We start from the raw sequence: 25715 nt of genomic DNA on the forward strand, positions 1-25715 counted from the left end.
AATAACTTCTATCCAGAAGCTGGGGTTGTAAGGAAAGCACCAGTTATTGCAAGACTCGGGATAAAATTAAAGGAGTTGGTAACACTGACTAAAGCAAAATGCTTCTGTTCCCAGGTCAGTTCAGCTTTCAGGAGCAGAAGCTCCAGATTGCAGCTTCAGTGCTACAGCTGGATCAATGTAGGTGGGCCTATGCCCTCTGCTACTCACCCAAAGAGTCAAAGGGACTTTGCATGGACACCAGATGCACCTGCATGACTCTAATTGCAGGACGGAAGCTTTAAGAGGCAGAAATACATGTCCTGTATTTCACCTGACTTTGTGCAGGATACTTACAATTGATTGACTTTACGCTGAAAGAGCGCCATATTGCAGTGTACAACATCCCTTTTGAGTGCTATAGAGACAGACATCTTAACAATCCTCCCCAGAGGCTGGCATCTGATGCTTTTCCAGCAGCTCTTCAGAAGCAGCAAGGGCTGATTTCAAGATTTGTTTCACTATGGGCATATCAAGAGCAGAGTGAGCTCCCAATGTAGCTTTTTAAAAAAAAAATAGAAAATAAATCTCAAAAGCAGCTGAGCTGTCAGCGAGACCCTGCTGAACAGGTGGCACAGAGACTGCAGCAGGCAAAAGCAAGCTAGTCTGTGACGGGGAGAGAAGAAAAATCACATTTTAAAGACATGAAACATGTATTTTGGGAAACATCTTAAAGCTGTGGAAAACAAAGTGACAAATAGCAATGTTTCTCTTATTCTACTACTCAAGTACGAGTCTCCCCTGTCAAATTGGAGATCCTCACCACCACTCCAGCCCTTTCGCACTGGGTAAGACCGGGATAAGGGGCCCTAAAAGCTCTGATTTCAACCGGGAGAAATTTCCCCAATGCAGGTACTGTGAATATAGCTATAACCGTGCCTGTCAAGGACCCTTTGCAAACCCTGGCTCGGGTGCAGTGCAGGGGGGATGGGAGAGGCGTGATAGGGGTAAGGCCCACAGTGCTATGGAGAGGCTGCTGTAACAGACAGCCCCACCCAAGAGCTGTCTAAATTACAGTTGGGTCTCTCCAGTTCCTAGAGCAGCTCGGGATCAGAGGGTATAAAAGTTTATACCCTTTATGCCACTTTAGCCCCCACCTCTTCCCCCGCACTGCGAGTTCTGTGCTATTAGAGGTCCAGCACACAATCTCCTCCCTCTCATCTCTCAGTGACTTCCATATCAATTTGCTTAGGTCACAAATGAAGAGATTTTTTTTTCAGCTGGCCAGCACCACAAACTCAAGACGGGGTTTCTTTCTTTCTTTTACATCACCAGCTGTAATCAAGGTTCTGCAAACCAAATCCTTGGGATTGCACAGCTGTAACAGAGGGGGGAAATTAGATTCTGTTCTCCTTGTGCAAGTTCTACCCTTCTCTCTCTCCTGTAGCTGTGTCAATTCTTCAGGGCTAACAGGAGTCAAAAGCAATAAAAGCTTATTTGCATTACTACTAAAGTCAGCAGTTAACCTATGGACATACACAAGGAGCAGACTGGCGGAGAGAAATGATGCTATTTTTATATTGTCACCTTTCAAAGAAGTTATTTTTCACAATGGAAAGATCTATCAAAAATACAGAAAAATATATTTTAATGTAATTACAATTCACTTGTCCATATATAGAGCTCCTATTTGTTGGCTTACAACAAACTGCGTATGGTGGCCTTCAAGGAGGACACAAGACTTTCATTTTGTTTCGCGTTTCATTTCTCAAGGTGCTTTTCCCTTCACTTTGTTTGATTCCAGGCAACTAGGCTATCTATGTTTTTTCTGGCAACAGAAATGGTTGTTTTATCAACAGCCCTGGTTTTCTCTGCCCATTGCTGGTAGCTTAGTAATTTATGTTTTTAATTTTTTTATGAAGCAGCTAGTTATTATATAATAACAAATTAAATAAGTAAATATGTTCATACCATGGAGACATAACAGAGGCTGTGCTTATTGGTCTATAGATGTCCTAGGTTCCTGAAGGCCACCAACCAGTGGCATTTGACTCTCAATGCATCAAAGGAATGTGCATTCATTGCCCAATAAAACAAAACCCATCATGTCTTAATGTGATGACAACACTCACAGGTTGCCTTAAAGTTCCTCATCTTCTTTTCTTCTTCTTTTTTTTTTACAGTTTTCTAGTGGCTTTGCTTCTCCTGTACAAAGCCATGCCTTTCTTAGTCCTATATGTCTGTGTTAGAGCCAGTGACACAGCCAAATCAGATTGCACGCCCACTGATGAGAATATTGTGTGAGTCAGGCGAGCAGTATATGGCCCAAAATAAGGACCCCTTCCTGCAACGTGCGACCGTGCAGTGAACTGCAGGGTTGGAGCCTCAGTCTTGTTTCTACTTTCACTTTCATGGTGTAAATTAGACATAACTTCAGTGGAATTACACAGATGTTCAGCAGTTTGAGAGGAAAATCTCACCCTAATTAATAAGGATTGCTCCTTCCCCGCTATATACTTATAAAAAGATAGAACAATGACAAGTTTAAAGAACAGTCCTGCACAAACTTATAAAAAAATCTAAAAGGAAAAGATGCAAGGAGAGAATTCTTGTTGTGGTGATTCAATAAATATTTTGCAGGTAGGGCACCAAGTTAAAATCTAAGGACCCAGTTACACAAGTCACTTATGCACATGCTTAACAAACACATAAGACATTCCATTGCTAGTCAGTAGAGCACTTAAGCACAATGCATGTACTTAAACGTAAGCATGTGCTTAAATGCTTTGCTGAATCAGGACCTATTGGTGCAGTGCTATGCTAACACTTGCTTTCTCAAAGTATATTTTATGGTTAACACATTTGGAAAAAGACTCAAATCTGTATACCATGGAGAATTTCTCCCCAAAGGAATGTCTTTCAATATGGTTATAAGAAAAGTACAGCAATATTTATACTTTGAACCTTCCCACAGAGCTACTGTTCACAAATTTTAAAATGATATGCTATATGCTTTTCCCCTAAGTAATTATATTCTAAGTTATCAGGTTCACCCATATTCTTTTTCTAACCAACCATGTGTACTTGAAAGAAATTACCTTTGAACATGACTATTTTAAAGCCTTTATTTTACAGATTGTATATAATCAGATGTTATTAAACATTGCTAAGCAATCAGTCTAATTTAAAGTGAACTACTAGGAGGTTCCATTATAGTACTGTTGCGGATTGTGGGGGAGTTAGGGCCCTGCACCCCTCTTCCCGAGATTCACTGCGACTCTCAGCCAGCCAGTAAAGCAGAAGGTTTATTTAAGGACAGGAACACAGTCTCAAGCAGAGCGTGTAGGTACGACCAGACCCCCTCAATTAGGTCCCTCTGGGAGGTTCAGGGAGCTTAGACCCCAGCTTGGGGTTCCCTGCGTTGCACCACCCAGCCCCAACCGAAACTAAACTCCAAACTCCTCCCGCTGCTCCTCTCCTTTGTTCAGTCTCCCGGGCAGAAGGTGTTAATTCTCCCCACCCCCGTTCCTGGCTCAGGTTACAGCTCAGGTAGCTTCCTTCAAGGGAAGTCCCACATCCCCACTGCAACCCCCCTGCAACATTCCCAGGTCAAATCTGCCCTGCTCCCTGCTCCGTCACAAGTACTAATTACACAATATAATTCTGTCTTCTTCAAAAGTAATGTTAGATAACATTTTCACACTAAGAGACTCTGGAACTTAAGCCCATTGAAAGTCATAGTTTCAATGGGACTTAAATGCTAAGCCACTTAGGGCTAGCATCACAAATGAATATAGGGACCTAACTGCCATCTTAGGCACCAAATCCACAATTTTGATCCAAATTTCCACTTGTAAAATCCCTGAGGCACCTGCATTTCTACTGGGGGGCCAGGCACAAAGCTGCCTAAATCCTGAAACCACCTAAGCCTTGGTGAGATCCTCAGACTAGGCATTCCCCCACCTCTCTTGCTGGTGGGTCCAATTGCTGGGCGTGCTCAAGGCTGCTTACCAATTTGAGACCCACCCAAAAATGAAGGAGGAGGTGATGCCCTCTTTTGTCTAATGCACAATGGTTAGAGCACTCACCCAGGATATGGGCGACCCAGCTTCAAATCCTGCCTCTGCCTGATTCAGAGCATGGACTTAAACCCAGGTCCCCCATCTCCCAGGTGAGTTCGCTAACCACCAGGCTATAACTTATTTGGAGTTGGCAGTCTTCATGTCTCCTGCTGAAGCATGGTTCAATTTTTTTGTGAGAAAGGGATGACCTGGCATACATACCAAACTCCCGGAGGGAGTTCACATTTGAATCCCAAGTGGAGGGAGATGTCTACTTTTGGCCCAGAATTAGGCATCTAACTCCCTTTGAGGGACAGGGCTTAGCCCCCTCTCCTCAGCGTTTCCTATTAACTAATTTAGGTGGCTCTCCACTCAGCATTCTGGCTTTTGGGACTCCCATTCTTAGGTGCCTGATTCTCCTCATGCATTGTGTAAGGAGCCTGGAAGCCTAATTTGGATCTGAGGATTACCCTGGGTGACAGGGCATCTAAACATGAAGCATTGTAATGCTGAGTCAAAGTTCTTTTTGCAGATCTAGCCTGTACGTGCTTTTGAAAAAATTTCCTTTTGTTTTTTGTATTTTTAATACTCATGATGGAGACCAACAAAATACTTCAGATTATGAAAATATTTGTCTGAAGTGACTCCAATGCATTCATAGCCATAGTGTGTTACTTACCCTTTCAAAAATTTGCCATCTCATAGATCATGGAATCATAGTTTTGTAGGACTGGAAGGGACTTTGAGAGGTCATCTAGTCCAGTCCCATGCCTCAAGGCAGGACTAAGTACTATCTAGACCATCTCTGACAGGTATTTGTCTAACCTGCTCTTAAAAATCTCCAATAACAGAGATTCCACAAGTCCCTAGGCAATTTATTCCAGTGCTTAACTACCCTGACAGTTAGGAAGTTTTTCCTAATGTGCAATCTAAACCGCCCTTGCTGCAATATAAGCCCATTGCTTCTTGTCCTTTCCTTGTACCAACCTTTTATGTACTTTAAAACTGTTATCATGTCCCCTCTTGGTCTTCTCTTCTCCAGACTACACAAACCCAATTTTTTCAGTCTTCCCTCATAGGTCATGTTTTCTTGACCTTTAATCATTTTTGTTGCTCTTCCCTGGACTTTCTCCAATTTGTCTATATCTTTCCTGAAATGTGGCGCCCAAAACTGGACACAATACTCCAGTTGAGGCCTAATCAGTGTGGAGTAGAGCAGAATAATTACTTCTTGTGTCTTGCGTACAACACTCCTGCTAATAAAAACAACAAGGAATCCGGTGGCACCTTAAAAACTAATAGATTTATTTGGGCATAAGCTTTCGTGAGTAAAAAAACCTCACTTCTGAAGACTAAATCTGTTAGTCTTTAAGGTGCCACCAGACTCCCTGTTGTTTTTGTGGATACAGACTAACATGGCTACCCCATGATACTTGACTCCTGCTAATACATCCCAGGAAGATGTTTGCTTTTTTTGCAACAGTGTTACACAGTTGACTCATATATGGTTTTTGAATGTTACCCCAGCAATGGCTTGTAGCTACATAGCTAATTTACTTCAGTAGCTGAAGTAAATAAACATGGAAGCTATATATAATTGCATACAAAAACCAATACTGAGAAAATTAATGCTATTTGCAGCATTGGAGCTGTGTTGGTCCCAGGATATTAGAGGGACAAGGTGGATAAGGTAATATCATTTACTGAGCCAACTTCTGTTGGTGCAGGAGACAAGCTTTTGAGCTACACAGAGCTCTTCTTCAGGTCATTAATGCTATGAAGTTAAGCACTCAAGTCAGGAAATATTAACTCTGCTTCTTGCACATATGTATTATGCTACTGTCTTCACTTACATAATTGCATAGTGCTTTTAAAATAAGTGTTATCATTTTTAACACCTTAAATACATTTGTGTAGCATTTAGTAATAACATGTTTATCCTTTTCTATTCCCACAAATTTCATTGCCCTAATGATGCAATCCATTCTCTTCTCTCTAAGGAATATATTTTAATAATTTCATCAGAATTCTTGCACCACATACTTTTTTTTTTTTTTTTTTTCAAATCAGCAGCAGGTTCTTACTTGCAATGCAAGGAAAGAAGCAGTTAGCATTGGCACTAGTAGGTAATTTCATAATCTAGAGCTATTGGGCTAGACACTACTAGAATGTCTCTGCCCTCACACCTTATGATTGCAGCAAGGAGTCACTCTCCTACAAAGTTTTGGAGCTCCACAAAATGCCTTCCCTAGCTGTCCTATGGAGATGACATAAACCCAGGAGACTGTGATTGGGATGAATGCCAGACTGTTTTCCTTTTCTGTTTACAAAGACGCTCACCTTCTTCTAGTGGCCACTATAAATAGTGGCTCTAAACATTCACAACTAATGCCACAAAACCATGCCCATTAAAATGGTATCTGAGCTGTGGAACTTCTAGCATACATTCTGGCCTCATTGAAATCATTGGCAAAACTCCCCATTGACTTCAATGGGGCCAGGATGTCACGTCTGAAGATTACCACGGTAGGATTCCTTCCAATGCATTTTACAAAGTGAGCAGGAATCTTCATTCAAACCCTTCCCACTTTACAAGATCCACAGGAGCTCTTACTCACTCGTTGTCCCTATTGCTTCACAGCAATGTATTGCATCACACTTCTCACGGTGTAGCTACACTTCACAGCAATGTATTGCATCACACTTCTCATGGTGTAGCTACACTAGACATGCACAAGACAGTTATACTAAAATTCTAACACCTTAAACCCTCACACTAATTGCAGTTATGTCTGTGACCTTCTTGGGCTACATTTAATGGAAGGTTAACGTGTTTCATTTTCACTCAACAGTAAAGTGCCTAAAGAAACTAAAATGGCTGCAATTAACATACTGAAATATCCTGACTGTTGTAGTAAGTATAAACAGCCTTTGAAACGTATCAAAATATCTTTCAATTTACAGGATCTGAGACCTGAGCTTAACAGAATTAAATTTCAAAATCTCAGTGAAGTGTAAGCTTGTTTAATTAAAGCTGGCAGAATTTCATTTGCACTGCATTGTTAAGAATACTACCTATAATATCACATTTTTGCTCTATGGCTGATCTCTGATTGTATACTAAAAATACACTTCATCAAACTCGTTTTTGCAGTTCATTACAAATGCTAAATTCCCAGCACTATATACTGGAATAATTTCCTTCCATTGAGATGTTTATACATATGAACGTGTTCAGACAAGCTTGGAGATGCATCTGAATACTTTCTGCTTTTTCAAATCAAACCTTTTGTGGCTGACCTGTCATTATGAGACAGATTATATCCACCCATATTCAAAACTCACAGGAGGGGATCAAGGAGGAGGAAAACTGCACAAGATTCCCCATTGTGTACCTGCTCCCAAACTCTGTCAGAGCGGCAGAGTTTTTCTTCAGATGGATGAAACAACAGGTCAAAACCTCATTATCTGAGGATAACAAGGGACTTCCCACTGGTTGCTGGGAGGAAAGATGCATGTTCCTCCCAGTCCATCTTGCCAACACCGGGCCTCTCTTGGCTCACCCTCCCACAATATGCATGACCTTGGTCCCCTAGAAGGTTCTCTATAGGCTTTGGGCATGCTAAAATTCCCCCACACTGGGGATTAAATCCGTGCACAGAGGATTTACAGGAAACTTTGCACCCACCACTGCTCATTGTAGTGGGGCTTTGGCTGGACCAGGCAGGGGAATGGACATCCTTAGGAAACCTAGAAGGATCAGAAGTGCTTCCTCTCTCCCTTGGCCAGGTTTGTCAGCCATGTGGGAGTAGTAAGAAGCAAGGGCATTGACCACACCCCTTTTGGGTCAAGTTGGGGGAATAAATGGGTGGTACAGGAAGGCTTGGCTTCCTGGTCCTGATTGGGGATGCTTAGGTTTTATCCCTGACTGGGGCAACCAGTGTTTGCCTTTTTTTCCCTTCTACTCATTGCCCTTCAGAAGGCTTGGTTGATTTAACAAAACTGCAGCCTCAGCTTATATGAGTGTGCCCAAATCAAAAGCATGTTATGGTAAGAGGAGGAGGTAGCAATCAGGGCCGGCTTCAGGCACCAGCGCTACAAGCAGGTGCTTAGGGCAGCCAACGTAAAGGTGTGGCACGTCTGGCTCTTCGGCTGCAATTCGGCGGCGAGTCCCTCAGTCCCTCTTGGAGGGAAGGACCTGCCGCTGAATTGCCGCTGAAGAATGTAGCGGCAGCGGTAGAGCTGCCACCGAAGTGCCGCCGATCGTGGGTTTTTGTTGTTTTTTTCTGCCGCTTGGGGTGGCAAAAACGCTGCAGCTGGCCCTGGTAGCAATAAGAAATAATTTTCATTCCTTAGGATGATCTTCAATTCCTAAAAGTAAAGGAGGTATAAAAATATAATGTAGCCTACAGAAAGGATATACATTCAGGCAATACGGCATGACAGATGTGGCTCATTAATACACAACTCAAGTGCATAGTGTGAGGGATCAGGCAGGATCTACCTACATACAGCCTGCCAGAAAGACTTAGGCAAGCACATAACAGGTTACTAACAGTGAGCAGAGAGTAGACATATAAGGATGGGTTGCATAATCTCCTTCCAGGGCCGGTGCAAGGAAGTTTCGTGCCCTAGGCAAAACTTCCACCTTGCACCCCCGCCCCAGCCCTGCAGCAGCTCCCTGCCCCCTCCCGCCCAGCGGCACCCCCTCCTCCCCCCCGCAGCAGCACCCCCTCCATGGGGAGCCGTGCAGCAGCTCCCCACCCCAGCTCACCTCTGCTCCGCCTCCTCCCTGAGCACGCCACCCCCGCTCTAATTCTCCTTCCAGTCTTGCAGCGCCAAACAGCTGATTGGGAGAAGTGGAGCAGCGACGGCGTGCTCGGGAAGGGGGCGTAGCAGAGGTGAGCTAGGTTGGGGAACCCTGTGGCAGCTCCCCCCCCTGCCTTGAGGCCCCCCCGCGGCAGCCCCCCCCCCCCCCGGCCTGGGGAGCCGTGCGGCACCTCCCCACCCCAGTTCACCTCTGCTCCACCTCCTCCCCAAGCACGCCGCCCCCCTCTAATTCTCCTCCAAGGCTTGCGGCGCCAAACAGCTGATGGGTGCTGCAAGCCTGGGAGGCAGGAGAAGTGGAGCTGCGACCACGCGCTCGGGGAGGAACGCTGTAAAAAAAATTGGAGGCACCGCTTTTTGGCGCCCCCAAATCTTGGAGCCCTAGGCAACTGCCTAGTTCGCCTTAATGGTAACACTGGCCCTGTCTCCCTCCATCACTAAAAGCTACAGCAGGTACAACCTTGTTCACTGGGACTTTGCTAATGCACGTACCTTATAAACCACACATGCAAATTGCTCTCTCTCTCTCTCTATCTTAGCAGATGCAGTGTCAAAATGAAGTCTCATTTTAGTAGGTCTTATTTTTATAAGAGCCACTAGGACTCATTCACTGATGTTGTATAAAAATGCCTGTCCTGTAACATATTACTGCAAAGTAAAAGAGAACGACAATTGTCAAATAAATGATATAAATTTTGTAATGCAGTATTCTTGCTCTCTGTTTTTAACCTGTTTGTTCATTTACTTGCTAATTCGCTAAGTGACAATGGGTTTTCCATGTGAGTTAAAAAGACTCTATTGTGTATAATCTAAACAGTCGAAAGATTAAATTCATTCCTGGTGTAACTCCACCCAAGAAACTTTTGTTATTTGTGAAGCCACTGGTGAGACCTCATCTGGAATACTGTGTGCAATTCTGGTCTTCCATGTTTAAGAAAGATGAATTCAAACTGGAAAGGTGCAGAGAAAGGCTTACTAGGATGATCAGAGGAATGGAAAACGTGTCTTATGAAAGGAGACTCAAAGAGCTTGGCTTGTTTAGCCTAATCAAACAAAGGCTGAGGGAAGATATGTTTGTTCTCTGTAAGAGTCAGAGGGACAAATACCCTCAGAGGGAGAGGAGTTATTTAAGTTAAGCACCAGTATGGACACAAGAACAAATGGATATAAGCTGCCCATCAACAAGTTTAGGCTTGAAATTAGAGGAAGGTTTCTAACCATCAGAGAAGTGAAATTTTGGAACATCCTTCCAAAGGGAGCAGTGGGGGCAAAAAACTAACTGGCTTCAAGACTGAGCTTGACAAGTTTATGGAGGGGATGGTATGATGAGACTGCTTACAATAGCATGTAGCTGATCTGTGACTGCTAGTAGCAAATATCTCCAATGGCTGGTGATGGAACACTAGATGGGGAGGGCTCTGAGTTCTACAGAGAATTCTTTCCTGGGTGTCTGGCTGGTGGGTCTTGCCCACACATAGTTGTGGTCATGAAGGAATCTTTCCGCAGGTCAGATTGGTAGAGACACTGGTGGGTTTTTCACCTTCCTCTAAAGCATGGGGCATGGGTCACTTGCAGGTTTAAACTAGTGTAAATGGAGGAGTTTCTGTAACTTGAAGTCTTTAAATCACAATTTGAGGTCTTCTGTAACTCAGCCAGAGGTTAGGGGTCTATTAAAGGAGTGGGTGGGTGAGGTTCTGTGGCCTGCAATGTACAGGAGGTCAAAATAGATGATCGTGATGGTCCTTTCTGGCCTTAAAGTCTATGCATCTAGGTTGTTGCTAAATATGGCTTAATTTAAAAAATGATTATTTCGTAGTCTATTGGCTTCTAACCTGTGGCCTGCCAAAGGCACTGAGTTGTAGCCCTCAAGGGCAACTGTGTTAAAATGAAAATATAAATTTGATTATGAGCTGAAAATGTTGCACACTGTGATTTTAAAAGAGAAATGTTTGAATCAGCCCTTTGACAGCAGGGAGGAGTTACTGGACACCACTTTCAGAATTGGCATGGGTGAAGGGCTCACAGGTCTCAGCCAGATTTTTGCCTCCCTCCTGCACACCCGGGGCATCAAAGTGTGCTGCTCCCCACACCCCGGGTTGTGGAATCCCCATTATGTGGCAGTGCTCTCTACAGGCTATGGATCGCACGAAGGGTCAGGGAAGCAGTTTGGAATCAGTGGTCTTTGTGCTGATACTCACTGATCCCTGTGAGTCCAGGGGACAGAATCCTCCTCCTGGCTTCTACCCTGAGGGAGTAGGGGAACTCACAGACCTATCCCAACAAAAGAAGCGAGAAGACACTTTGTGTACTAAGAGTCACAGCGTTTCCACTTCTTTTAGCAGGAATACCCTCATCTCAAGACAAAAGCTTTCCAATGGCTGGGGCTGAAGGCTTATGCTAAAAAATAAATGCTGAGGCTATTCAGTAATTACTTTACCTAACCTTTAAAGATAAACTCAGAGAAAAATGGTCTCAGTACTTCTGACAAGCTTTTTCAGAGATTCCTCACATCTGTAGTACCCCTACATGTATCATACAATATGTATGGGAGGAATAGCCCAGCATTGGGAGTCAGGAAGTCTTGAGTTCTACTCTATCACTGATTTACTTTATGGCCTTAGACAAGCCACTTAACCACACGGTACCTCAGTTTCCCCATCGGAATAGTGGGGATGATAATACTTTGAGCTCACTGGCATGCTTCAATGATTATTCAATATCTGTACAATAGTTTGAACATGGAAAGCACCAAGTAAAGGCTAAAAGACATCATATCACTTTGAAGGATAGAATACTTTTTTCTAATTACTTTACTTAAATATAATACAGCACATAAATTACACTATATACATAGGGTCTTCATTGCATCCGTTTTTTTGCATTAAATGTTTTGGTACAATTGCAAAAAAAAAAAAAATAGCCAGCTATTGAGTCCTAGGCATGCTCCATGAGACTGATACTGAGGAACTACATCTGACACTTGGAGGTGAGCTGAGTCAGGGCTTGCATTGAGAAAAATTCTGGCAACTGACAGTAGATTTTTACAACAAAAAACGTGACAAGGAATTTTGATGGAAAATGGCTTCTCATCAAAAACAATTTTACAGAAATCATCATTTTCAATCAAATTTTCCATTTTTAAACCAAAAATATTTCAGGAAAAATGTTCAAATGTTGAAAACCCAAAACGTTTACTAAACCATTTTTTCCAAAAAGTACAATAATAATAAATAATAATAAAAACATTTCAGATTAGGGTTTCAGTTTTTCATTGACAAACCAAAGAAAATGTGGTGTGAAATTTCAACCAAAACAAATCCCCCCATAACATTTAGAAATTTCCCACAAAACTAGTTGTTAGAATTTGACCAGCTCTATCTAAGAGGCAGATTTAATTCAGTATTGGTTAAGTCAGAAGGAATGAAAGTGGAGAGCAGGTTGAATTGGAGTTTTAATACAGTGTAGAGGGAGATGAGCATTTGAAAGGTGGGAGAGATGAATCAGCAGCTGGAAAAGGGCAGCTGAAGGCTCTTTGGAGGATGAGGTATTGTACAAGGGTCAGAGAGCGGAAGGGGACTGGGTCACTTCTCAGTGGTACTAGGAGGGGTCGGCAGATTGGTGGAAGGTTGAGATGCTACTCACTGTTCAGGAGGAGAGGCATACTCATCCATTCAGTACAATTTACAGAGTATGAGTACTGCTTGTTAGGAGTGTTCTACAAAGCAGTGTTTCACTAGCAATAGCCAGACACTTTGATTCAAAGAGGACAAAGATAGGTCAGCACAAATATCTGCCACATTAATGGGTCTGGGTCCAGCATGCAAAGCCTTGGCATTGCATTCCAGATCTTGAGTTTAGCGTTTTTGAGCATCTTTGGTTCTGTCACTGTTGTGCATTGCTAAACAATGCTGTTAGAAATCTTAATATAGTCCAAAACCCATAAGCAAATAGAGTGCACATTTATAGTGCCAGGTTTTTTAAGCAACTAGAATATGGGTGTTTCTCAGTGGACGTTTGGTGGCTTAAGGGTCTAGAATCTTTCCTACCACATTATGGGCACTGATTTATGTGCATTCAGGCAAAATTTCAATGTAAATCCACAGAGATGACTTTATAAACTTCAAAATGAATGAACATCAGAGAAAGCTAAATCACTTTAAAAAGGCAAAGGAAATTAAATAGAGAGAGATAATAGCAGGATGGCTGAAAAATGTCAGTGTTAAGCTAGACACTGTTGGATGTGAACACTGAACGGATTCCAAGCAGGAGTCTTCATAAAGATTTCATGATGTGCATGTCTTAGTCTCTGAAATGGGCTTGTTTACCTTTTAAAAAGCATCAAACAAATTCTAAATATTAGAAACATGTTACTCAGCTGGAGAATCTCACATAAGACCAATGCATTTTCCTCCTGCTCTGAAAAATACCAAACAAACAAATAAAATCTAGATACATTAGAAAATTAGACACCGAAACATTAATTCTTAGCTGGTTATTAACCCTCACAAAAAAGGAAGCAGTTATGTGCACAGATGTTGCCCAACTCTTTACACATCTTTCATGCTCCTACATCCTATCATGGCTCAGATTGCTTCTTGAAGGAATTCTTCCTTCTCATTACTTGCAGCACTCATAACACAAGAAACAGTATCTTTAAAGCAGATCAGAAACTTGAATCACTGAACTGTGTAGAGGGATAAAAGTCAGAATTTCTTCCAGATTGATTGGGCATAATGAAAAGGAGCAGTTTTTCTTAAGTCAAAAGAAAATTCTATATGACTGGCAACAATCTGCAAAGTTCCATGAAGTTTTTACTGACACATTTGCTGTGCATTTTCAAGCCACACATGAAAGCCAATGCATTTTACTCTAAAGAACTAGTTGCTCTGTACAACAGAGAATCAGATCAATCAAATGATTTTTCCTTTCAAGAAGATGTAGGAGTAACATCTGTCTCTGCATGTTCTCTCTTTTTGCTCAGTTTGGCGCTCAAATCAATCTCAGCCAGTTTACGGATCATCAGTTCAACATCATTCTGGTATGAAACTCTAAAACAAAAGCATTTTGCAAAGAAAAGCAAATGCTTTGTCTTCCAGCAAGTTCTAAGGATTCTGCCCCAGGCCCTCTCGCCAAAAGCATATAACCAATTCAATAAAACACGTGCTACAATCCATTCTGGACTGTACAAACTTATCTGATCTTTGAACCAAAGTTCTAACCTATACTGTGCCTCTGCTTTCCTTCAGCTATCTGAGATGTCCCTGTGTCATTCCCCTTTGCTTTTATAACACATGCTGCCTTTTCTGGAATCCAGAGCACGTCAATCAAGTTAGATGTTCAATCAAACCTGTTTTTTATGCAGTCAATAGCACCCCTTTTGTTACTGTATCTTCAACAGCATTACCCAGACTGGCATGATTCTTCTGATCTGGCTTAGCTGAAAATTGGCAGCCAATGATCCCTGCACATCACTGGGCTCTCCGTTTCTCACCTCATCCCCAATTAGTTTACCACTGCCAATTTTTGTCTTACCTTTATCCGTCACCAACACTCATCCATTCTTCTGAGGCCACAAAATGTATTTGTTTTTCTCTGTTGCACAATTTTAATCACCTGAATTGTAACTTCTGTGTTTCTCAATTAATTCTCTCTCGGTCTTCCCTGGTCTGTATAGTTTTTAAACTCTGTTGCTATTTTGGCCCAGCCATATTATGGCAGCAAATTTGTGGCTTTTCTTCCAAATGCAGCAGAAAAACTGAAGGTCACAGGGCCATCTTTCTCATTCAGAACCTGAGTTAAATAACATTTACTTTGTTTTAGGGAACAATTTAGGGATCCGTCCAGGTAAAGCTTGACTTCACTGCCACAGAGGCTGTTCCTTCATCAGAGGGGGTGTCAATCTGGCTTGATTGTTGCAGTCTGGATTCCAGAAAAGGCAGAATGTCTTACAACTGCACCTGTGTCCCCTTTCTGGTCTCTTAGAGCGCGCCCCTTTAGGTGTCAGACCTCATACTTTTATCAATCCCACAATACTCCCACTCCTAAACCTGACCCCGGGCTGCAGTACCTTATGTATCAACCATGCTTACCAAACAGGGCTGCCTGGGATTGAGCACCCGCGATTCTTCCCTGTGGCCATCTGTGACCAGTGGTGTATACAGTGACCCCAAACCACCTTCTTAAGTTATTGTTTATTGTGCAGTAGGAACAAAGCTTTTAGAGAAAAAAAGATTTTAACACAACAGCCTACTCAAGTCTATTTTCCCTAAAGGATTACCATCCTGAGTGGTAATTTAGGCAGGCCTAACTTCTTCAGATACTCCCCAGCAGGAACCCTGCATCTCACTAGATTTCCCCTAAACAACTGCTCCACTCTTGAAAGAGACTCCCTCTTCAAACTATCAATGTTCTCCTCTTCTGCATTCCCTGGCCTTGGCCTTTTTGGTCAAAACCAGTTTTTAGTTTGGCTGGAGCAAGAGGTAAAAATCAAAGCTAATCATGGTCTCATAAGTATTTGTGGAGGCATCTTGAAGCATTCTGTTCCTTCCTGCTCGTTGTCCCCCAACAGCACATATTAAACAAAACCATTATATTCATACAGTAAACCTTCCACTACCCAGGTCAACATACAGCATTCATAAATTATCAAGGTACCTCCAAATCCATCACAGAGGGAATCACACTCAAAATTCCAAATTAAGATTTTTCCCCAATACTGAATTACATGCGTCACCCAGACTTCTCACATATAAGCCTCAGAGGAAGTATAATGGTGGTCACAATTACTTCCTGGTGGGTCCTTACATTCAGATTCATGGGCATATATATATAAAAATACACACACACACACACACACACACACATACATACACACACATATAAATATATAGAGAGAGCGCAATCCTGTACACCTTATGTAAGTAAATCTCTGGTTATAATCAATTGGAGATTTGTCTGAATAAATCCATAAAAAAATTGACCCTGTGTGTGTTGCAAAATGTTATCAGGTGCAGACTCCAGATTTTATAATATTTTACATATTTCACTGCTTATTTTTTTAAATAACATTTAGCATTTCAGATTATGTAACTGGGATTTCTTAGCATGCCAAGACAGAAACATTATGAATGTTTAGATGTTGTTTATCACATTCTCTTTATAGGGAGTGCAGATGCCATAAAGCTTGCTAGCAGATGAATAAAAGAGAACATTAACACATTACTTCCTAAAGCTCCTACTTATCAAGTAAGCAGTTAATGAATTTATCACCACAGAGATGAAAGTCCAGGAGCTAAGCTAACAAAGTGGAATAAAGAGGTGTTTCACTAGCTCCGACGTTGCAAGTGAATGTAATTCCAAGCATAATGGGTTGGTCTGCCAGTTTATTCCTGTAGAATGGTACCTGTTGGCCTGCCTGCAAACTTTTACTAGCCAGTTCAGTATTCGCAATGATGAGCAGTCCCCAAAGAAATGAATCACAGAGACAAGTGTTTGCAAAACTGAGGCCCAAATCCTCAAAAGTATTTAGGTGCCTAACTCCCATGGGAATTCCTCTTTAGTATTTAGAAAAAATATGTTTCAGCGAATAGGTGAAAGGCTGCTTGTTGTGGAGGGAAAATTGAAAGTGTGGCTTTGTTGAACAGAATGGTTTACATCACCATTTTGTTGTCACTCAACGTGTTATGGAACATGAATTCAGGCCACTGGTCACGGGGTCAGTCTATATGGGCACAACGGCTTTTTCCACTCTCCTATGTGCATGCTACATTTCCCAGACCTGAAGAAGAGCTCTGTGTAAGCTCGAAAGCTTGTCTCTCTCAGCAACAGAAGTTGGTCCAATGAAAGGTATTACCTCATCCACCTTGTCCCTCTACTATCCTGGGACCAACACAGCTATGACAACAGTGCATAAGACATCTCCATGTACACTTGAGATCACTTCTGTGCATGCCTGTGAAAGACTGATATTATTTAAACTCTGCACAAAAATGAGTCCCTCACCCCCAAAATTGTTCTTTTTCCTCTTAATTACCCTGTATTGCTAAGGACATCAAAATGTACCTTACTGACAAACATCATACTGAATATAGCTTCTATTGGCTTGACTTTTGACATTAATGTTGAGTTGAATATGCACCACTTTAAATGTGCAAAGCTTGCAAGTGGCTGGTTCAGCAGGCTGGGGTAAGGAAGAAAACCCCTCCAGATGGAAGAATTTCAGGGAACTTCAGGTGTTTCCACTCTCCTAACTCACTGAGTAGTATGGAACCCTTAGCTCTTTAAACATGTAGCATTTTTCTCCTTACTGAATAATAGAAGTGCTGTTACTTCAGTATGGCCAGGTGGACCGAAGGAAGCAGCACTTGCAAAAGAAACATTTTATAAACCCAGTATTGTAAAAGAATTGAGTCACCCTGATTTTTAAACAAGGTTTCCACGCAGGTGTGCACCATTAGGAAGGGCAGAATGTGATGCTTAGATTTCACTCATCCATACAGTCTCCAGTTAGTGACCTTTAGAAAGGACAAATCAATACTAAGAAGATACTGTATCTGCTGTTTCTTACTGTGTATGAAAGGTCAAGCAATTTCCATGTATGTAACCATTCCAACATTGCTGTTTTCTGACACAGATTGCTTAGCACTGGAGAACTATGGTACAGAAAGATTTCTGATCGTGTATCATATTCCAGAACCCACAATAACTATTTTTAAAAATAAATCTGGCTTTGAAACTCACCATCTTTTATTTGATAAATAATGTATGCTGTCCGTACAGGGTAGCAAACTAAAGCTCTGCATGTTGCTAAATGGTTTATTGAAATACACTATAGAGAAATTATCCAAAAAATATGTAAGGCTATTTTCTTGGCAAAACCCAATAATACCTAACTGTATATATTGCTACAGAGGCACACCATTTTCATCAGTAATAACTAAATTTAACCATTTACATTAATTTTACTCTTCTTTCACATTTTCAATTAGTATTCCCAGGCAAGAGAGATTATTCTTCTCCTGTAGTTTCTGTAGACCTATAAAAAAAGTTACTGAGTTCTTTTCAGCTGAGAGCAGCCGTCATGAAAAGTATATTGGTCTAGATCTGGACCCAAACATGTTCCCCTTTATCTCAATGGCAAAAATCCCATTGACTTCAATCAGAGCAGAATCATTCTCTGGATCCCACTCCATTCTGTACTATTTATTGTCTTGGATGAGATCCAAGTTTGGTGTTGAAACCTTTGCTGGGGAATTTCTTGATTTTTTTCATATTTAGATTCTTGTGTTTGTTTTTTTAATTTACAGCCAGGCCCTTGATGGCATAAACTATCCTAGTTCAATTGAATTCAATGGTGATATGTCAACTTACATTAGCTGATGATTTGACCCTATATTTTAATACATTACATAGATATAGAAAAAGAATAACATCCTCTCATGCAGTTGTCTGATTTAATGGCGAGAGAACAGTGATGCAACGTCTGAGACCGCAAGTTCAAGATCTAAAAGAGCAACTGTTTTAAAATATTCAGAAAGCAAATATTTTAAAATGCCTGTATGAGAAACAAAACAACTAACTAAAAACAATGTAACAACTGTTGAACTTGCAAACTCGGGTATTATTTATACAGCACCAGAGGTGTGAATTACAGTCATACTCTTTAGCCTTCATGAAAGAAACTGTAGTGATGGTATTTCCATATCATGGATGAACAACAGAAAGGAGCATGCTTCCAGTGCACAAGACATCAGTTAAGTACACTAAGGTACTTTTAGCATTTATTTAAGACTGTCATGAGATAAACATAATAGCATCATTAGCTAGGTGTCTGTTTGCAATATTGTCACTTAGTATATAGAGTATACTTAATATTTAAGAGATTTATCAATAGATAATCATTTTCAAGCAGGAAAAAGGTATCCAAGACAAATGTTGATGCTGTTATAAAGAATGAATCATTATTATTTTTACTCTGTTTTATTTAATAGACCTGGTTGAAAAACAGCAAGCAATTTTTGTGAAACATTTGTTGAAATTTTGTAAATTCAAAAATATTCTACAGCTTCCAATATTTAAGCTCTAATGTTAATAGAATGCAAGTCTATACTCCAAGAATGTCCTGTAGCTGACAAAGTTTGAGGAGCGATCAAGTCATATAGTTCTGTATTATGGAACAATTTGTATGTTATTGGAGCAAAACATATATCCCGTTAACGTAAAACGTAAACATTTAATTTCTGTTTTAACATACTTGCTTGGATCCTCTGTCAGAGAGAAAAAAAAAATCTAAAATGGCTGCCCCATTCTGGTTATGTCAGAATATTGCGAACTTTTCTAAAAGCCATTCTCTAAGCATAGTTTCTGCTCAAACAGCAGATTTAAAAGCAAACAAGCATTTTCAAACATCTAAATCTGCCAGCTGGATTTTTTTCCTCTACTGAGGAAATCAAAGATGGTGGCTGTGATGCAGAATAGAGCTGCCTGCCTCCTCATCTTGTCACATTGCAACTAATCAAAAACAAGCAATGTCATGAAAGTACAGATTTTTTAAACTGTATTTTTATTGCTTTTTTGATAGCTGATTTACGGAGGGTTCTTTTATTGCACTCTTTTTTTCTGAACCTTTATGAATAAGCTGTTTTGATGATTGTGCTTTTCAAACTTTTATTGAGAAATAATGATCAACTTTCTAACAGTCTGTCTGGCTGACAAAGCCTATTAGGTGTAGTACAGTACATGTCTGTGTGGGGGCAGAAGGGCACGGGCTGTTTTTACTAAGATGCTTCTAAACTTCTTTCCTGCTGTTCTTTGCGCACACACAAAATCATTATACTCTTCCAAATCAAGGTCCAAAATAAATCTAGCTGAAAATGCTAGTTTCTTTTAGAGAAATCCATACAAGCATTAATTTGAAAGTCATTCTTTCTTACCCTATAATAATAAAATAAAATAATAATAATTGGGCACTACAATATTTCTAGAAACTATAGTAAAGTACATCTTCAGGTATGCTTGCATGAGAGGAGATCAGTTAAAAAGGAACATGAAAGAGTGGATTATATAATCCTCTATTAATCAGTGGAAATTAAAAGTATGGTAGAATATATAACAAACATATGGAAATTTGAAGCAATCTGCCCACTCCCCCCAAATATTAGCAGAACTTTAAGATACCATCACTCTTCCCCCCCATATACAATATATTATGAAGCCATGACTCTAGATAATGCACTGGCTATTTCAAAAATGGTCTTAAAGCAGTTATTAAGGGTTAGCCTGTTACCCTCACCTATGTTGAACAGTACCTTACAGTTTGAGTAATCCCACTGAAGTCAATGAGACTTCTTGCCACATAAGGTACTACTACAGTGTATGTAAGGGAATCACAATCTAGCCCTAACGGTTTAATTGTGAAATGATTCTTTATAAGTCAGCAGCTACAGATCTGAGCTGAACATGTTAGAGAGACTGCTTCACACACAAATGTGTAGCGGAACTGAATGTGCCTCACAAAATCAGTGCTAGGAAAACTAGAGGTGAATTAGCAATTGTTGTGGAAATTAGTCCCCATGGAAGCCCATAATCTCTGTAAAACTCTGCTTCTTACTACAGGGACTGGACAGTGTTATGGGCGTTGCAATCTATGGGCCTGATATGGAACCCTTACGCCTGTGAATAATCATTACTCACTTAACTAGTCTAATTTATTTCATGTTGGCCCTAATTTAATAGATTATAATCCTGCATCCCATTGGACAGACGCTGTGGCAGGTATAAGCAAAGGCTACATTTTCAGAAAGTAAAGCAAGCAGGATTTGGGTCATGGACTGCAATCTCTTCAGAACAGTCTTGTCAGACTTATACTTTTGTAAATCTCCATTATGAGATCAAAGAGGAAAAGAATAAATTGCAGATTTTGTTGATTCAGAATTAGAACACTTTCAAACATCACAGTGGTATGGCTTTATGGATTTGAATTCTGTAAAGTGCTTTGGGATACACCATAGTTTGTAAGAAAGATGCTATACAGAATAAGGGCCAAGACCTCTGTGCTTTGGGCAAACCGTGCACTAAAGGCAAAGGCCCAGAGCATACTGTTATACTACTATGAAAGTTTTTTATACTTAGTTACATACATACCTTAATTTTATAGTTGCCAGTGCCAACAATTAAAATCAATGACTGGCTAAACTAATCCCAGCTTCCCTCTATTTTGGTAAGTTAATGGCTAAAAGAAAATTCTTGGCATACCTATCTCAGAATTATTTGGAGACAGGAATGGTCTTATGTTTGAGCTCCCCCTCTAAACCAGAACAAAAAGCACTTACACTCAGTATCTCACAGTCTTCATTTAATATTCTTTGTTCTCCTTAAAACTAAAACTACTTTAAGATATATATAAAGTAGTTTAGTAATTTCTGTAAAAGTAACGTACGAATTCCTGCAGTCTATTAGGTCATTTTTAGCATGCCTCCTGCATTTGAACCATGACCTTGCACTCTCACACCTTCTTCTTAATCATTATGACCAAAATGGGGTTAAGGTTTCAGCCCTTACATCCTAATGCAACTGCAGGCTCAGGCTCCATTATCATGTAGTTACATAAATAAAGGTGTGATATTGACAGTGGGGGGGAAAGCATTGGTGATCTCCTAATCCCTCCAACAAGAGCTTGACGAATGTCTCATGGAATTTATAAATTAGATGTACTATCACATGCAACGAAAAATCCACAAAAACGGCTAACTCCAAGGAATAATCCAAACAGTACATTGGAAACCAAAATGCAAAATAAAATAAAGATTATTCTACCTGTATCGGACATGCTCAATAGTGTCGTATGTCAGCTTGCTGCTGATGTTCTGACTATGAGGGTTGCCTAGGAGACAACAAAGACATGGAAGACAATCATTAATCAGTTTTGTTAATATTTTTTTTCTTTATCGAAGTACTAGACCAAGCCAGTGAAAAGATGACAAAAAGAGATTTAATGAATATTTCACAGTGCTGCCCTGAAGCTTCTTAGAGTAGTTAGTCAAGAGGAGAGACATATAACAGAAGAAAGCAATTATGACAGACCTTGAAACTTCAGCTGGCAGATACAATTAGATCAATTACTAATATTAAGAGAGTTCCATTAGAAGGAAATTACAACTGTCTACTATTCCGCTAGAAGGAAGCTATAGAGTATGCATGTGTAATAAATACACACACACACACACACACACACACACACACATCAGTTACGAAGCCAATAACGGAGGGTTAAAAGGTATGGTATGTTGAAGTGACAACCAATTAATTTTTCGTCAGCTGGGTTTAATCTATCCTATGTTTTAAATGGAAATAATTTTTGTGGTTTGACTGCAGGTCTTAGTGGATATCCACTCCATCGCAATATTATCAGCCAGCTTCACACAATTCAAAACAAACTGGCAGGGTTTGTTCAGAAATTAAATAACAGAGAGGCAATAAGATTTCACTGAAGTTAATGTGGTAGATCTCTATGAGAAAGAGTATGTGGACCTCAAGGCAAGCACATCACTCTTTCATGTTAATAAGCACTTACATTCACCTAATGACTAAACATTTGAGAAATAAAATTTAAAAAGTTAAATTGTTAGATCCATATAATTTTTGCAGTAAAAGTGCATGGTCTTAACTATTTTACATAGTTTCTAAAATCACTGGGTTTCTTACTGTTGCAGGGATTAGAGTAGAGACCTTAAACAGAATAATACCGTTCTATCTTAAAGTGAAGTTTCATTGTGAAAATGGACTCTAAAATAGGTTCCAGGGGCTCTCATATTTGTTGTAGCTCAGTGATTTCCAAATAGAGTCTGCTCAATTTACAAGCTTTCAGCAAGTTGTGGTCCTTTAGAGCTGTGAATAATCACCAAAAATTAAGATCTGCAAACAAGGTCTACCCTTACTTACTTACATCAGTGTCTTTTAATACTGTTCTTCTTTACACCTGTGTCACCCAGCAGCACTACATGAGGTTCACAGGTGTAACTGGAGAGAGAAATTGGCCCTGTAATTGAAATTTAATTGACAATTTTGATGAAAAGGGGAAAAAATATTAGGATTTAGCTCATTCTTCCATAGCACTGCAGATCCTATAAAGTTCTGGATTAAGATGTTACTTCACATGCATGAGCATTAGACTGACTCACTAATTTAACAGAAATATTTTTAAAATTTCCATCGGGGACAGTAATTTATATATCAGATTTCAGCTCAATGTTATTTGAAATAGCTGAGATTAGACTACAAATATTAGGCTTTATAATGACTATAGTGACAGAACATTAATTTTAATATCACTAATATGCACTTGAATAAAAAATTCTGAAATAAAGCACATTGCTAAGATCAAATCAACTTATACTATTATAATACTCACTCATCGGTCTACATTTCAAGCTAAAACCTCTACACTAGGAATTATTTCTAAGTCTTAGTGGAACTTAGCTGCATTCTAAATTCTGTCCTCTGCTGCCCTGGCATGGCAATGGAGAAGGAGAGGAAACAGTTGTATACAAAATAAGCACCAGCCAGAATCCATCTGTGGCACACAGGCAGGTCCAGTCCTGGACCAAATGGCAGCCCAGGCGAGGAATGTCTTCAGTTCTCTCCCTCCATTTGATAAACTTTTGAATATCTTCTTTTTTATTAGATTTGTAGCCCATTCTGCAACTTTGATGCACAGTTTGCATGCATGATTTATCCCTGTCATAGAAAATGATACATTTGCACACTAGGATCTGTAAATCTGTATTTATTCATGCCAAATATAAGCAAATAAAATAATTCATTTCCTCTAAACTTATAGAATTTTTTTAATGTTAAGAATAACTGAAATGTACTAACATCAAGAAATTGAACTGTGCACCAACATTGAGTGGACCAGTATTAAATAGTGTTACAGTAGGTGATAGTCTTAGAATATTAACCCTAGTCCTTTAGTTCAAAAGGTAACTTTTCTCCCCTTTACCCTCACGAACTGAAGCACAGTGTCAGAGAGATCCCAAGACTGGCCAATTGCACTTTCAAGTGATAAAATAGCAAGTGATGTCCGTCTCTCATTGGCCATCATCAATTGAAGATATGTTTTAATGAACCTGAGCTTCGAAAAGGTGCATTCACCATTCGCGACTGAGACCAGCACCATCAGAAGAATTCTCAAAGCTATCCACACATTAGGAAAAGTGTCCTTCATCTCATGAATGAATTGGAGAACTTGGAATAGAGAGTGCTTCCACATTGCAGAATGTGATGGATGTTGTCCAATTCAACATACAGGTCTTTATCATTGACGTCTGAACATTCCCTATGTGTCAGCATCCGGTGGAGTTCTGTACAATTGTTCAAGAGTGTTTTCCTGTCCGTCAGCAGCTTACTAAGGTCATCATACAAAAAAATTCAGGTCTTTTTGTGGTGCTTCATTTGACCAAATCTTTCGTTGATGGATATTCGAGCAAAATAAGAGAGCAAAAAAACCTCCCTCTTGAATTTTTCTTCCGAACTTTCCATCACCTCATCTCTGCTCTCGTAACCAAACTGTCTCTTCTGATGATGAATATGAGTTTCCTTGAAGGCAGGCTCAACTCCTAAGTTTTCCACCATTTCTTTGGCAGCAGTAATGGCATCTTCAAATTCATTTCTCTGTGGGCCACAACGAAATCAAGGCAGCTTCTCATCAAGATAGTAGTGGTTGTGATGTCCATCAACGGAGTTTGTAATGCTTTGCTTACAATGTTTACTTGGAACAGACTATTGAGCCAAACCACAATTGAGACCAGAAATGTGAAGTCAGTGATCTGGTTTGCCAGGCTTTGCGCCTCATGTCAGATTCCAGCCTCGACTTTATTCACCTGCACCAGTTCCATTAGGGCATTGTAAACCTCAGTCATTTGGTACCTCACTAGCCTTATGCTTTCAATGCAGCTCTCCCAGCAATTGTCACTTAGCAGCTTCATAGTCAGATTTGTAACATTATCCATGAGGATCTTAGTCCTGAGAGTTGATGCTGAAAACAGGATGTATATCCTTTGCAGTACTCCGAAGAGAGATACTGTATCTAAAGAAGATGATGCTGCCATGTTGAGGGAGTGGCAGCCACAAGGCAGGAAGAAAGCTCTTGGATTCAGTGCAAGGATCCTTGCCTGGATGCCACTGTTTCTTCCCTTCATGTTTATGCCATTGTCGTAACCGTGGCCACGGCAGTCCAGAGGCTTTATTTTATTCTCATTCAAAACATTAATATATCTGAAACATTTACTTTGAACGTTCTATTTTCCCTTTTGTCGCTAACAACAAAAACAGCACCCTGAGCCTAGCGCCCCCCAAGCCCGGCACCCCAGGTAGTCACCTTGGTCGCCTGCCCCTAAATCCGGCCCTGCACACAGGTGACCTCAGCATTACACCCCACAAATATGTTGATGTGTGTCCCTTGCCTTAAAGAATATGGCTTTTTGGTTAAAGGGTAATGGCTAGTTCCCAAGCCAGCAATCATTTGCTCAGAGCTGCAGGGAGCACATACCAGAAACAAAGGGTCCACCCAAGATGAGGCTACTCACTTTCTGGCAGCCCAGTTCCTGCCCATTCCTCCCATGCCAGTCCTGAACCTGCTGAGATACCCACAAAGAAGACTGACTTGCCTCCCCCTGCACGTGAAACAAGGCAAAAAACTGTGTATAGAGGACCCCTCAGCATGTCAGAACAAGATGGCCTGGAGAGTTTATGCGCCTTTCTCAGGGTTACTTAGTGAGCTAGTGACAGAGCTGGGAATAAAGTCAAGATATGACTGACAGATGTGGCAATTTCCTGCAATATCCTTGGAAGACC

At 40.5% G+C, this 25715-nt stretch overlaps 1 protein-coding gene across 2 annotated transcripts in view; it reads right to left on the reverse strand.

The window, feature by feature from the left end:
- MOCOS (molybdenum cofactor sulfurase) overlaps window positions 1-25715 on the reverse strand; it is a 368425-nt gene that overhangs the window by 291924 nt on the left and 50786 nt on the right. Inside the window, exon 3 of one of the 2 annotated variants that reach the window (XM_034761386.1) lies at window positions 21678-21744. In XM_034761386.1, the coding sequence (XP_034617277.1) occupies window positions 21678-21744 (67 nt within the window). Of the gene's footprint in view, window positions 1-21677; window positions 21745-25715 lie in introns of those variants that run through there. The other variant, XM_034761387.1, reaches the window with a different exon arrangement.

This window comes from Trachemys scripta, chromosome 2 (assembly GCF_013100865.1).
Source record: "Trachemys scripta elegans isolate TJP31775 chromosome 2, CAS_Tse_1.0, whole genome shotgun sequence".
NCBI classification, from domain to species: Eukaryota; Metazoa; Chordata; order Testudines; family Emydidae; genus Trachemys; species Trachemys scripta.